At 49.3% G+C, this 13337-nt stretch overlaps 1 protein-coding gene across 1 annotated transcript; it reads right to left on the reverse strand.

Moving 5' to 3' along the window:
• Positions 1–289: 289 nt before the first annotated feature.
• Positions 290–10837, reverse strand: LOC104388625 (membrane cofactor protein-like; the record flags this gene model as incomplete). The annotated part of the gene is made up of 9 exons (XM_009997510.1): positions 10816–10837; positions 5599–5754; positions 4673–4778; positions 4044–4129; positions 3442–3654; positions 2709–2891; positions 1684–1872; positions 1337–1534; positions 290–392 (listed from the first exon to the last, which is right to left on the reverse strand). Coding segments are annotated over exons 1-9 (1256 nt in total), but the record flags the coding sequence as incomplete, so codon positions are not given.
• Positions 10838–13337: the final 2500 nt, after the last annotated feature.

Here is a 13337-nt window from a genome sequence, read left to right on the forward strand (position 1 = left end):
TAACTTGTTGCCTCTTCTTGTCTCTTCTTCTTGCCTCTCATACTGGCCCCAGGCTCCCACCTGGGCCTCAGCCCCAGGAGAAGACACCTCCAGGCTTCCCGCCCTTGAGCCAGGGATCACCATCCCATTCCCCAGACCCAGCTGCTGAGGGCAGGTCAGCTCTGGACTGCTGCTCCCCAGCCCTGCTTCCCAGCCCGGGCTGCACCCACCTCGGTCACAGAAGGGCAACGAGGGAGCCCAGGTCGCGTCAGCCTGGCACCGGGTCGAGTCCTGGCCCCTGAGCACGTACCCAGAATCACACTCCAGCCTCACCAGGGTCCCCACTGTGTAGTCATTTTTACTGTTAAAAATCTCTTTTGCATGAGCAATGTCTGGCCTCGGGCAGCGAGGTTCTAGAAGCAGTGGGAGAGAAAGAACATCAGCTGCTTTCAGACAGAGCTCTCTGTGGAGATGACAGAGCATCTGAACCCTGAAAGAAAAGGTGACTCTCACTGGGACACAGATCTCAACACTTTGCAACTCTCAAGAGATTCTGGTTTTACTTTCCCAAGGCTGGGGGGAAGGCTGGGTCTGTGCTGCCAACCAGAGCTCACCCCCAGAGCTCAGCACTGTCACCCCGGGGCTGCTGCCCCTGCTTTCCCCCTGAGCTGCCCTCATGGCACTGCTGAGCACCTCACAGGCATCCTTAGGGCCAGGACAAGGGATCAGCCAGAGGCTACTGCTGGCTGGGAGGTGGAGCAGGCCCTTTCTTCCTGGCAAGGCTCAGGCTGCTTCCAGCAGGTTGCTGATACTGCAGTGGTGCCACATTGCCAAGTAATTTGTTTCAGCAGGGTCAGATATTTATCCTGCTGACTTTTCTTGTGAGAGGGACAACATCCTGAGACCATCCCCTGCTCCCAAGCCTCATGTCAGCAAACCAGCCTAGCTGCTGTCCACAGCACAAACCACATCCCCTTCCTGCTGGGTAAATGTCTCCCAGGCTTCTCAGGAACCTCCAAAGCCTGTAAAAGCTGCCAACAACCCCCATTCCCATCCCATCTTCCTGGACACTTGATCAGCTCCCTCCCCAAACTCCACACTTTTCCTACAGCAATTCCCAGGCAATATAAAGAAACTGGATCTTTGGTCCCTATTTCTTCCCAGGTATTACAGGAGGAGTAGATGTGGGGATGCATGGCCATGGAGCATGATTCTCCCTGGCTACCACTACCAGCATCTAAGGCCAGGTGTAAATTTTTCTGCCAAAGCCAGCAGGCAGCTACGCTGCACAGAGTGACCTGAAGCTTTGCAGTCAAACAAAAGGAGTGGGCAACATGCCCCACCAGCTCTCACCTACCTCGGGTGCACTCTGGGATGGCTGGGTCCCACCTCCCCTCACTCGTACACTGCAGCACAACGGTACCACCAAGGCCTTTGAAGGCATAACCATCATCACAGGTAATTTCAAGTCTGTCTCCATACACGTAACTGTCCTTTTTTTCCCATACATACAAGGGCTTTCCATTTCTGATGTCTGGATCAGGGCAAGGGATTCCTGAGAAATGCCAAACGTTAGGAAGCGTGAAACCACGGCAAAGCCACCTGGGTGACAGCAGGTTCATTGGATGCTGACAGAGACACAACACAACACTAAAGCTGCCCCAAAGCAGTCCCTGGATGCTCCTAGGGGGTGGGAGCACTTACTCTCACAAGGAGCTGGAGTTTCAGTCCATGTAAAGTCCTGCAGACACTGGACGTGCCGCGTGGTTTCTCCCGGGCTGAACTGGTGGCCCTCCCTGCACTCATAGGTAACAACAGTGTCCACAGGAAACAAATTGCCAGCAAGTTTTGCTTTAAAAGCATTACCCACATCTGGAGGGTCCTCACAGCTACCTAGGAACAAAACAGCAATTTAGGGACAAAACTGTGGGACCACAATTTCCCCCCAAATTCTCTCTGTTCTGTTAGAGATCACGTTGTTCCTTCTGAGACACCCTTGACCATCTGAGGCCAGTAATGGTAACGAGTGAGTGGAGAGAAATGAAAACATAGGAATGACTTCAGACAGGTAATTGTCACTGTTATAATGAGACATGATTTCTAATCAAGTTTATACTATCTGAGGCTCTACCAACAAACTTTAGAAGTACCGAATGGTTAATTTAATCCCTTTAAATCTTACTGAGAAGTGCTCATCAGCTTGAATGGGACAAGGCTTTAATCTCCATGGCCTAAATTCCTGAAGTCACCTTAGTGCTACAGCAGAAAAAAACCCAACCAATCATTGAATTATATTATAGAATCACAGAATGGTTTGAGCTGAAAGGGACCTTAAAGATCATCCAGTCCCAACCCCTGCATGGGCAGGGACACCTCCCACCAGCCCAGGCTGCTCCAAGCCCCATCCAACCTGCCCTTCAACACTGCCAGGGATGGGGCAGCCACAGCTTCCCTGGGCAACCTGGGCCAGGCTCTCCCCACCCTCACAGGGAAGAATTTCCTCCTAATGTCTGAGCTACATCTCCCCTCTTCCAGTTTAAAACCATTCCCCATCATCCCATCCCTCCCTGCCCTTGTCCCAAGCCCCCTCCCCAGCTTTCCTGGAGCCCCTTCAGGCACTGGAAGCTGCTCTAAGGTTTCCCTGGAGCCTTCTCCTCTCCAGGCTTGGAGCAGAGGCTCTCATGATGCTGTAGAAGAAGGCGAAGGGCCAGGGGAGCCCGGACACTCACTGAGCTGGCAGCGGGGCAGCGGTGGGTGCCAGAGCCCCTCCTGGCTGCAGGTGGAGGTGTCGCTGCCGTTCAGGGTGTAGCGGAAATGGCAGTCGAACAGCACAGTGTCCCGGTAGGTGTAGCGGGGCCGGTACCCGCTCAGCAGCTTCCCGTGCTCCAGGCTGGGCTGCTCGCAGGTCACCACTGCCCCGGGAAACATCGTGCTTAGGGGAGGGGGAGGTGGGGGTGTAGGAAACGTTTCTGTGGCATAAGATGTGCTCAGCAAACAGGCTGGAAACGGACATGACAAGGGAGCAGCCTGACATGATATTTTTAAACTCCTTGCTCCATATTGCAGCTGCTTTTGGTGTTTTGGGGTGGGGTTTTTGTGGGGTTTGTTTGTTTGTTTTTTCTTTTATGAAGACAAAGCATAAAAAGAACATCAGGCAGTAGGTGTCACAGCCTTTGGGGATGTTGCTTTGCACAGACCAGCAGCTCAGAGGCATCTTCTGGTCCGCAAACACTATTCAAATCCCACTCCCATCTCCCTGCTGACTTGGGCACCCTGAGCAGTCCCAGTCCCTGCAAAGGGAAACCCCAATTCCTGTTGCTGCTACCAAGCTCAGAGGGTCTCATCTGCAAGAGGCAATTCCAGCAGGGTAAAGGTAGAGGCTGGGAAGCAAAAAGCAGCTCCAGCAGAGAGGGCAGTGGGGAAGGGGCTATGGCTGCTGCAGGCCCCCAGTGCCCACCTCACCTCTGCACTCAGGGGCTGGTTTGTTCCAGACACCATTTTCATGATCTGTGGTTGTACAGAAAATAGAGGCATCTCCCACCAGTGAGAAAGGACTCTCTCCCCTCCTGGCAGGGTGGCAGCGGTAGGTGACAGAGGATCCATACTCAAATTGCTCTTGGTTGGTTCCACTGTGCTCTCCATTGGCTATTGTGGGAGGGGGTGGACATGGGATTGCTGGGGAGGAAAAGGTAGAGAGAGGGAAGAACAAGAGAGGGAACTTCATTACTTTTGAACCAAAATTCTGGTAAGAACAAAGCTGAAACATGAGGTTCCAGAAGGGTCAGAATGAGGGGCAAGTCTCCAGGAAGCTGCAGACCAGCCCCCAGAGCTCTGAGCAGGTGGTCTGGGGATACCCCAGGGTTATGTGCAGCTGCCTTTACTCCCAGACAGGGAGAAAAAAATTCTGCAGGATGATGCAGGAAATAAAACCAGAAAAAAACCCACTTTGTTCCAGACTCCACCATGTGTCCAAGTGCTGAAATCCTCAGCAGAGCAGCACGACTGCCTCTCCATCCATCCCCAGGAATGCTGAAGCTGCACAGCAATTAAGGAAATCCACTCACCTTCACAGAGGGGAATATCTCTGTTCCACGTTACAGCATCATTTTTAATCACACACTGAATCTGAGAACTTCCAACCAGCCTGTACCTGTGTGAAACAGGGGAGAGGGAATTACTCAACAAACTCAGTTTTGATGTATTACCTGTAACATTACCAGCAGGATAGTTTTGGCTCCTTTATCATAATTACAGGTGACAAACTTGCCATCAATATAATTTTTTTCAATAACACTGGCTTTTGAGAAAAGCACTTTTTAAATGAAAAGAAATTACATGGTTTATCAGGAAAAATATCTGCTTTATCAGCCAGCTGCAGCTACCACCACAGCTCTGAGCTCAGTATTGATGCCTTTTTTTAAAAAAAAAAGATGCTGAAACATTGGAAGTAATTTTGAAAGGGCCAGGAGGGTGAACTTGTATTTGGGAAGAACTGCCTCAAGGTGTGAGATGAAGACAACTCAGTTAGCCTTAAAGCTCTCAGAGGAAAGCTAAAAAGAGATTCCAGTCACAGTCTGCAATTGCCTGCACGGGTCAGGCTTATCACAGCACAGGCTGCAATCTGGATGGAAAAAGAGATCCAAAACATTGCTGGGGAAGAGGAGGACTCGTGCCCTGAGTCCTCCTGGCTTACCCAAGGTTGCAGGTGAAGTTCACTGTTGAACCAAAAGCAAAAGTGACCATTTCTTGTAGGTCAAGTCTGCCATTGTCGGGCTGCCCGGGGTGGCTGCACATCTTTGCTGGGGGATGACAGGACTGGGGTCAGTTCTTACTTCAGATTCTTGAAGAATGAGGAAAATGCAGCAGGAAAGAAGAAGACTCTCCCAGTACTGAGAAAGGGGATGGACCAGAGACCTCCAGATTTCCCCTCCAACTCTAAATTATTCTATGATTCATGATCATCATAGACAAGCTGGTTTGTGTTGGAAGGGACCTCAAAGATCATCTAGATCCAACCCCCTGCACGGGCAGGGACACCTCCCAGCAGCCCAGGCTGCTCCAAGCCCCATCCAACCTGCCCTTCAACACCCCCAGGGATGGGGCAGCCACAGCTTCCCTGGGCAACCTGGGCCAGGCTCTCACCAGCCTCACAGTGAAAAATTTCCTCCGAATGTCTGAGCTAAATCTCCCCTCTTCCAGTTTAAAACCATCCCCCCTTGTCCTCTCACAACATGATGCTGTTCAGACTTGCCTCAGGACCTGCAGCCAGACTCTGCAGTCTCCGTGGACTTTTGCAATAACTCTGGCAAGTATGAAAGCATTTCTGCATTTCTTCACAGCTAAAGGGTTCTCCTACTGCAAGTCTGAAATACTTTGTTGGAATCAAGATTAAGAAGTGCCTGAGCAGAAGAACATCCTTTGAATCAGCAAAAAGCATCAAAGCAGATTTCTTCTTCTGCCATCATTGCCAGTACTTAGTAGAATACAACTGGTGCTTCCTCTCAGGTCACTCATCTCCCACCATCCCACCAGCTCACTTTGGATACTGCTCCTACAAGATGAGCCAGTGGCATCAACGAATAAAAAACAAAATCAAAAGCCAACCCAAAATACACTCACGGATACAGATCTCCTTGGACCCGTGCCACATGTTGTTCCTTCCACAGACAAGGGTGTTTCTGACTTCAGGATTTCTCCTGTAGCCTGGACGACAGGCATATTCCACCACTGAGTTGTAGGGAAATCTGGTAGCACCTTGGTATTTCTCTTTGAGTTCTGCAGATGGGAGACGTGGCGGAGCTTGGCAGGCACCTGCAGACAGAAATTCCATCAGAAAGATGCTGGGAGGAAAAGCAGAGGGAACTCAGGCTGGATTTACTCTGAAGATCCATGCAAGGACACTTCAGTGGCCTGGAAGCTGGGAACAAAGAGAAGAGCAGCCTATGAGCAGGGATGGCTGAGGCTGGCAGGGACAGGGAGGAGCAGCATCCCGGTGATCCTGTGCTCCTCACACCTCATCCAGCAGCTTCAAAGGTTGGTCACAAAGTCCAGACTGTTTCCTTTTCCCAGTTAGCACAAATCATTGCACCTTATTCAGCTGGAATAATTTTATACCTGTCTTACACATAAAAAAAAGGCAAAAGAAGAGAGATTTACAGTGTTCTCAAAAAGCAAATACAATAAGGAAAAGAGAAGGATCCAAGTCTTGTGAACCCCAGGAGAAGGTTTTCCTTTGAGGGATCTTGGTTTATCCCAACAGACTCACTCACTTACTCTGGACAGCCACAACAAGAGCAGCAGTGAGGAGCAGCCCTAGGACAGCAGCACAGCCCCTCTGCCTCCCCAGCTCCACAGCTGCCATCTTCCCTTATTCCTGCCCAGAGATCCCACAGAAGTTACCACATTCCTTTTCCAGGCTGAATATCTGTAAAAAATACCAGAGGGGTATTAACACTCAGCATGACCATAGTTCACAAGGACAGGTCTCATTTCTCCATCCTCAAGCAGTTCCTACAGATGTGGCTGGGGAGCAGAAGCTGCAGGAGCCTTTGCAATCCCTGATCCAGAGGGGAGCAGCTCCTCTGCCAGCTCCTCTGCCCAACAGGACTGAGACCCAGCCTGGAGGAGCTGCTGGGGCAGAGCTGGGCTGGGGTGAGGGAGGTTGGCTCCAGCAGAGCACACCTAGAGGAATAAAAACACAACAGAAGCAGAACATCTGATTGCAGATATTTAACCATTCCCACAGGCTTTATCCCACCAGACTCATTTCTCTGCACTTTTTGAGAATGCAGCTTCAAGCCAGCAAGTCATTCAGGAGACTGGGTTGCTTTACAACACAGAATTTAAGTGCAATCTGGACTAACCTCACACACCTCAGGAAGGGTCCTCTCTGTTATCCAGGATCTTATTTTATAAGCCTGAACCTTCCCAATGTTACCTGTGCTCCACATGACCACCTTCCTCCTGGAAACAAGAGTATGTCCTGATGCTTTCAGCCCTAAACCAAACACTTCTCATGGCTGTTTCATTCCTCTGGCTTTCCTTCAATCCTTGTTACAGCTCTTGGTTCAACTTGATCTAATTTACTAATCTTGGTGCCTGCTAGAGTCACAAGAAAGCTCCAGCCCACTTCCCAAAAGCAAACTCACCTAAAGCTGCATGACTGAATGTTGTCCCACCTGGAGGTCTGGCAGCAGGAGACAGCAACTCAGGGTGTTGGGGTCTTGCAAGACAAAGTGATGATTGTCCCTGCCCTGTCCCCCCAGCCCCAGGCACTGCAGGGCTGAAGGAGGAGCTCTGACGTGCTGCACACCCAGATCAGAGGAAAGTTTGAATTCTGCAGAATTCTGGTGACCCATAAATCATTAACTCCTCCCCCGAGCTAGAAGGAAGTGATTTATTCAACCCACAAAGCAAAAACTAGAAAACTGAATACAACCCAAGCAGATGTTGAAATTGTTTGTTTTACAGCGTGGAGTTGCCAACTCTTTGTTGAATGACCCTTGCTGAGCAGGAGCTGCCCGTTCCAGCCTGCAGCCACAGCACCCAGCCACTGCTGGTGCCCAGGTGATGCCCAGGGACCTCAGGCACACTATAAAGGTCTGGCTTCACCCTGGGGCACATCAGCCACGAGCTCATCTCTTCTGGCCTCAAAAGCCTATAGTCAGCATTCAAAAAAAGGGCTTCTTCAGCCAGCTCCAGCTGATCCCATTAAAGCAACACCAGCTGGAGCTCAGCAGCACACGAGGTCACTGGGAGCATCACTCAGAGGTGAACACCCATGCTCAGGATGAGCAACCCAGCTGCCCTTCATCTTGTTGAAAGCTGCTCCCAAATCTGGCTGTAGCTGGTGCCTCATTGTCCAGTTAAGAGGAGCTTCAGCTGTAGTTGTAAACATTTGCTCCTCTTGCACTTTGGCTGCATGACTTCATCCAGGCTTCAATCACCACCAAGGACCTGGCAATGGCCTTTTTTACCCCAGGCTGTGCTTCTCACAGGTAGTGGTTTGTTCTGCCAAATCCGAGCTTCATTCTGCGAGGAAAATGTACCATGTCCCTGCACTGAGCAGGAGCCTTGCTGAAGTTCACCTGAATCCACACCAACATGCAATGAGACTGATCCCATTCTTGCTCAGCAGAACAGGGCCAGAGGCTGCCAGCCCTTCACCCACAGGCTGGGGCTTGCTCACAACAGGCCCCTCACCACCCCAAGCACGTACTGACCTCCCCTTAACACCTCCAGGAATCCAGTTAATCACAAACACAGGCTTTCAAGATTTCCTTCTTTTCCCAGATGATTCAGAACAAGCTGATTCCTGTGCTGAAATAAAATATCAGCAGCTTCACTGCAGGCACCCAGGAGGTTATTTACCTCCTGTGCAGGGTGCTCATGGCCAGGAGCACCAGGCAAAGCAGAGCCACCCTGACATCCAGCCCCTGCTCCAACAGCCATTAAACACCCTTGGGATCTCCCCAACCTGCAGCTTGCAGGGGAAAAACAGGATAAAAGAGGCTGACCACATCCAAGGTTTGAGGTTTTTTTCCTAGAAAAGTAACTGTCCTTTAAAAAAAGTGTCCCTACCTTACCAGCTCAGTGGAAAACCTGGAAATACGAATTCCAATAGCTCAAATAAAAACATTCTTAAAACTGATGTGGGAAGGGAACAGCAGCAGCTCCAGGGTGCAGGATTCACCATTTCCAGTTCAACTCCCTAAAGTCCTGCCCTTCCCTGCAGACCCTCCTCCTCCAAACACTTTCCACAGACCCCCTGAAATCATCATTATCACACAAACCAGCACACAATAGTTACAGCAAATAATAACTGAAAATCAACAGAGGAAAGTAGATCTATATGTTTTAAAATCTCTTTATTGTAAATAAATGCTGATGGGATATTTATGCTCAAGTGCACAGAGTACACAACACACAGCACAAGTTTACAAACATTGCATTTTCTTTTAAACCTAAAAAAAAAGGCAGTAACAGAGCAAAATTACAAGTAGACCTTAATATCCACCTCAGTAAACACTAACTGGAGGGATGCAGTTTGCAAACAGCGTTCAGAGAGAAAAAGGAGCTGCAGGAGAGGTGGAGGTGGCACTGGCAGCACTCGCCCAGCACTCTTGGGAAGATGGTTTGAGTCTTCCCCCCAAGGCAGGAGGTTCCTGGAAGTGCTGGTGGTGATGTCTGTCCTCCCAAAGCTGCTCCTCAGGCACAGCTGAGGGCTTGGCTTCCCCATCACCCCCTTGCCAGGAAGGGACACAGAGGTGGCAGCTCTAACGTCACGCTCCATGTACACAAACTCAAACTACCTGGCCTGGTTTTAAGCCTTTTCCCTCCCTTGCCAATCTCCCCCTGTTGCTGGCAGCAGAGACTGAACAGGCTTTGCCTGAGTGATCATTTTTCTCTAAAACGACCCATAGCACCGACGGGGAACCAGCCCCTGGACGGCAGCTCAGGGACAGCAGGGCAGGTCCTGTAGGTGGCCTTGCCACTGCTCAGAGCAGGTGACAGCAGCCACCACCACTTCTGCCAGCAGAAATGGAGAGAATGCCAGGAAAGTTAAAAAAACAAAACACAACCCCACTGGTGGTGCAATGCTCCCAAACAGCCAGTTCCCCACCTCCAAACCCCCCTCTGCCTGCCCTGCCCAAAAAACTTCTCTCCGGTGAGGGTGACAGAGCCCTGAGACAGGCTGCCCAGAGAGGCTGGAGATGTTCAAACCCAACTGGACACGTTCCTGTGTGATGTGCTCTGGGTGATCCTGCTCTGGCTGGGAGGCTGGACTGGATGATCTTCCCAGGTCCCTTCCAACCCCTAAGATCCTGTGATTCTGTGCTGGTGGCTCCAGCCTGATGGGCAGCACAAGCTGCTGCGGAGCCTCAGCTCAGCGTGTTGTGCAATCGTTGTTTATTCTGGGGCATTTGCACACACCATGCCAAGGATATCAGGTGATTTCAAGGAAATATCTGGCACAGGGACCCATTTGAGGCTGGGGAGATATGTGAGCTTGCTGGCATCCCCAGCCTGACCTCCCCAAGAGCTTGGCTGGGACCTGACATGTCAGGTATAATCCACCTGTGGGGCAACGATGCTGATGGCAAAACCAGCTGCTGCTCTGGACATAGAATCACAGAATCCTAGGGGTTGGAAGGGACCTCAAAAGATCACCTAGTCCAACCCCCCTGCCAGAACAGGGTCACCTAGAGTACATCACACAGGAATGCATCCAGGCGGGTTTGAATGTCTCCAGTGAAGGAGGCACGTGTTCACACCTTCTGAAAGTCAAAGTGTGGGATTAAAAGGCTCCAGTTAGGCTTTAATTAAAGAACCAAGGCACAAATATTGCCTTCTGCAGAGAGGCTCCATCCCAGGACCCACCCAGCAGGAACAGGGACCCACTGTCCATGATCCAGAACTGCAGAACTGACTGGGCACAGGGACTGAAAACATCACAACACATCAGCAGCTACATTCATCAATCCTGGCAGGTAAAAATATACAGTTTGTCTCCTTACAACCATTAACTACTCAATGATACAAATATAACTAACACCCTGGCACGTTCTCACAGCATCTTGTGCGTAAACATCCTACAGGAGGTTTCTGCTCCTCCCTCCCTGCAGAGCAGGAGGTTCCTCAGCAGGAGCAGCCGGCCCGACGTGCTGGGTTTGTGCGTTCGGAGCGTTGCTGGGGAGGGACAGACACTATCACCACACAACAGGCTACAAATCTCTTCCTTCAACGTTCTTTTTTTTTTTTTTGACCCCTTCTTTTTTTCTGTTCCCTGCTGGGAAAAAGCCTGTGGAACAAAACTAATAAAACTCAGTTTCTCACCCACTGTACTTCCACCCTCCATGGCGCAATTGCTTTAGGTCAACACACTCTCCTGTTCCACACAAATCCTCAAGGCTTGGGATTTCCCACAGACCTCTCCATCAAATTAAAGCTCTGGGAGTGTTTAAAACAACTGAGTTTGAGCCCAAAAATCCCCAGAAAAACCTCAGGCTTTGGGGCTGCTGAGCTCCTCTAGAGTCAGGGTGCCAATGTTTCTCAAGCACAGATCCCTACTGAGGGTATGGCCAATGTTTATTTACATGTTTAAAATAAGCAACTTGGATCTCAGAAGTTGCTCACATCATTTCTGGAGTCACTGGAAACAGTGGGTCCAGAACAGCCTCCTGCTTTGTACCCATTTCTTCACCCACCCTGAGAATTATGCCCTTAGTGCAAGAGGAGGAGGAGTGTGGTAAAATGGAGTTGGCCAAAACACCAGTCAAGACTGAGAGAAGAAAACCAATAATTTGGGGTATTGCTTCCACATCTTGGCACGAGCTGCACTGCAGAGGAGTTTCACTGTCTATGCACTAAATACTAAAGCAGCTTAAACTCTATTAAAGGCAGCATTATACATCAGTAACATTCACAGCTTATTCCTAGGCAGGTTTAAAAACTTGTTGTGGGGCCTAACATTTGGCACATTAAAAAGACAACTGGTAAAAATCATCTGCTTCTTGCAATCCCTGCACACACAGCCCCCCTGCTCCCAAACACTGAGCAAAGCCATGCTCTGAGTTTCTGTTGTCATGGATAAAAGCATCCACAAAACCCAGGAAAAATAAGCATGAGGATGAGGCTTAGGTGAGGGTGCAAAGCTGAAGCAGGACTTGAGTTCAAGTGCAACAGCACTGGCAGCTACACTGCTGCTAGCATAGGAGCTTTTATTTCCTTAAATAACAATAACTGCATTTGAACTTGGAAATGGCAACAGTTAAATAAAAACCTGGGGTTTGGTCTGATACCCATCTTGTCCTCACAGACCCTGCAGTTAATTTTGCCACAACACAGGACACTAACACCTCACAAAGCCCACAGAAGGGATATATCAGCTCACATGTACTAAAAAAGCAGGTTGGAAAATCTCCCTAATTGATTTTCTCTAATCTCATTGACAGACACTTCAGCATTCAGAAAGAAAAGACACAGACAGAGCCTAAAAACACATTTCAGAGGAGAGGACTGGGCGAGGGGCGCGTGGCTCACTGTGCTCCGAGGGTGTTCGAGTCCTGTCCACAGGGCTCTTCCCAGCATGGAAATCCCAGATGACAGCACCAGCCTCTACACCATTAGAGTGGCCATCCTCTGCAAACGAGAGAGAAATGGAACAGGTTATACCCAGGGGAAGGCAGGAGGTGCTAGAGCAGGGGACAGCAGTGCTGGGGACACACGCTTGGCAGCAGCCAAGGAGGATCCAACCAGCTCCATAACTGCTCTGTGTGACAGTAACCACCTGAGGATTGACTTATTCACTGCTAACTGAGCAAATAATGAGCTGCTTCACTTCTGCACTGTCCTTCAGCCTCTCACAAAGCTCCACACGAAGGTTTCCCAGTATCAGGCTGAGGCCACTCAAGCCCAGCTTTACCAGGGCATCTCCCAGGCAATAACAAAGCAGGCTGGTTACTCAGGGTTACTTACTTTTATTTATCTTCTCCATAGGAAAGTACACTTCCAGGACAAACATATAAAACTTTACAGTAACCACTTTGCATATTAACAATAATAAACACTTCTAGCTTTGATAAAACTCATTCCATTGCCTCCCCAAGGGTCCAACAGATGACAGGGGCACACTCAGGTCAGTACAAGTGAATTATATATTTACAAACACACCAGAATTTCCCACAGCTGATGGTCCTGCAAGATCTCAGGACACAGAAACAACATTCAATTTGTCTTGTTGCCTAACCAGCACTGTTTTGCAACAAAAAAAATGGCACAGTTATGGAGCCAGTTTGCTGACAATGAACAGCAGGCATCAGCATTTACAATCCAAGTCAGGAAATTCTATTTGCAATTAAAATAAAAATAAATACTTATAGCTTTCCTGAGAATGAAACTTAAAAAGTAACAATCATCAGGGAGAGGCAATCCCTAAGAGCTGCTCACATGCTAATTTCTCAAGAAAAACAGCAGTACTAAGAAGGAAGAAGGTTGGTACTGGAATCAAGGAAGTTGGACCAAGTTATCTTAATTTATTTGCAAACCCTCCTCCAAAGTCTGTGTTATTTGTTTAAACATGGGGGGAAAAAAACACTTGAAGCACAGCATTAAAAAAAGTGATTTTGCAAAGCTGGCATATACATTCATTTCCTAAACACACAGCCCCTGCCAGCTCAGAGCAAAGGAAAAGCCAAAGGGGCAGGGTTTGGTTTTTAGCCTGTGGATAATTTTCTTGTGATTTGATCCTAAATCAATACAACTCAGTTACAGGTACAAGGTTTTATCAGATTTATGACAAGCTCCTCCAGCTCAGCTTCCTTCTCCTTTTCCCCTCCTCTTCAACATTAAGGCCTCAG

Source organism: Chaetura pelagica, unplaced genomic scaffold (genome assembly GCF_000747805.2).
Source record: "Chaetura pelagica isolate M959 unplaced genomic scaffold, ChaPel_1.0 scaffold215, whole genome shotgun sequence".
Classification (NCBI taxonomy): Eukaryota; Metazoa; Chordata; class Aves; order Apodiformes; family Apodidae; genus Chaetura; species Chaetura pelagica.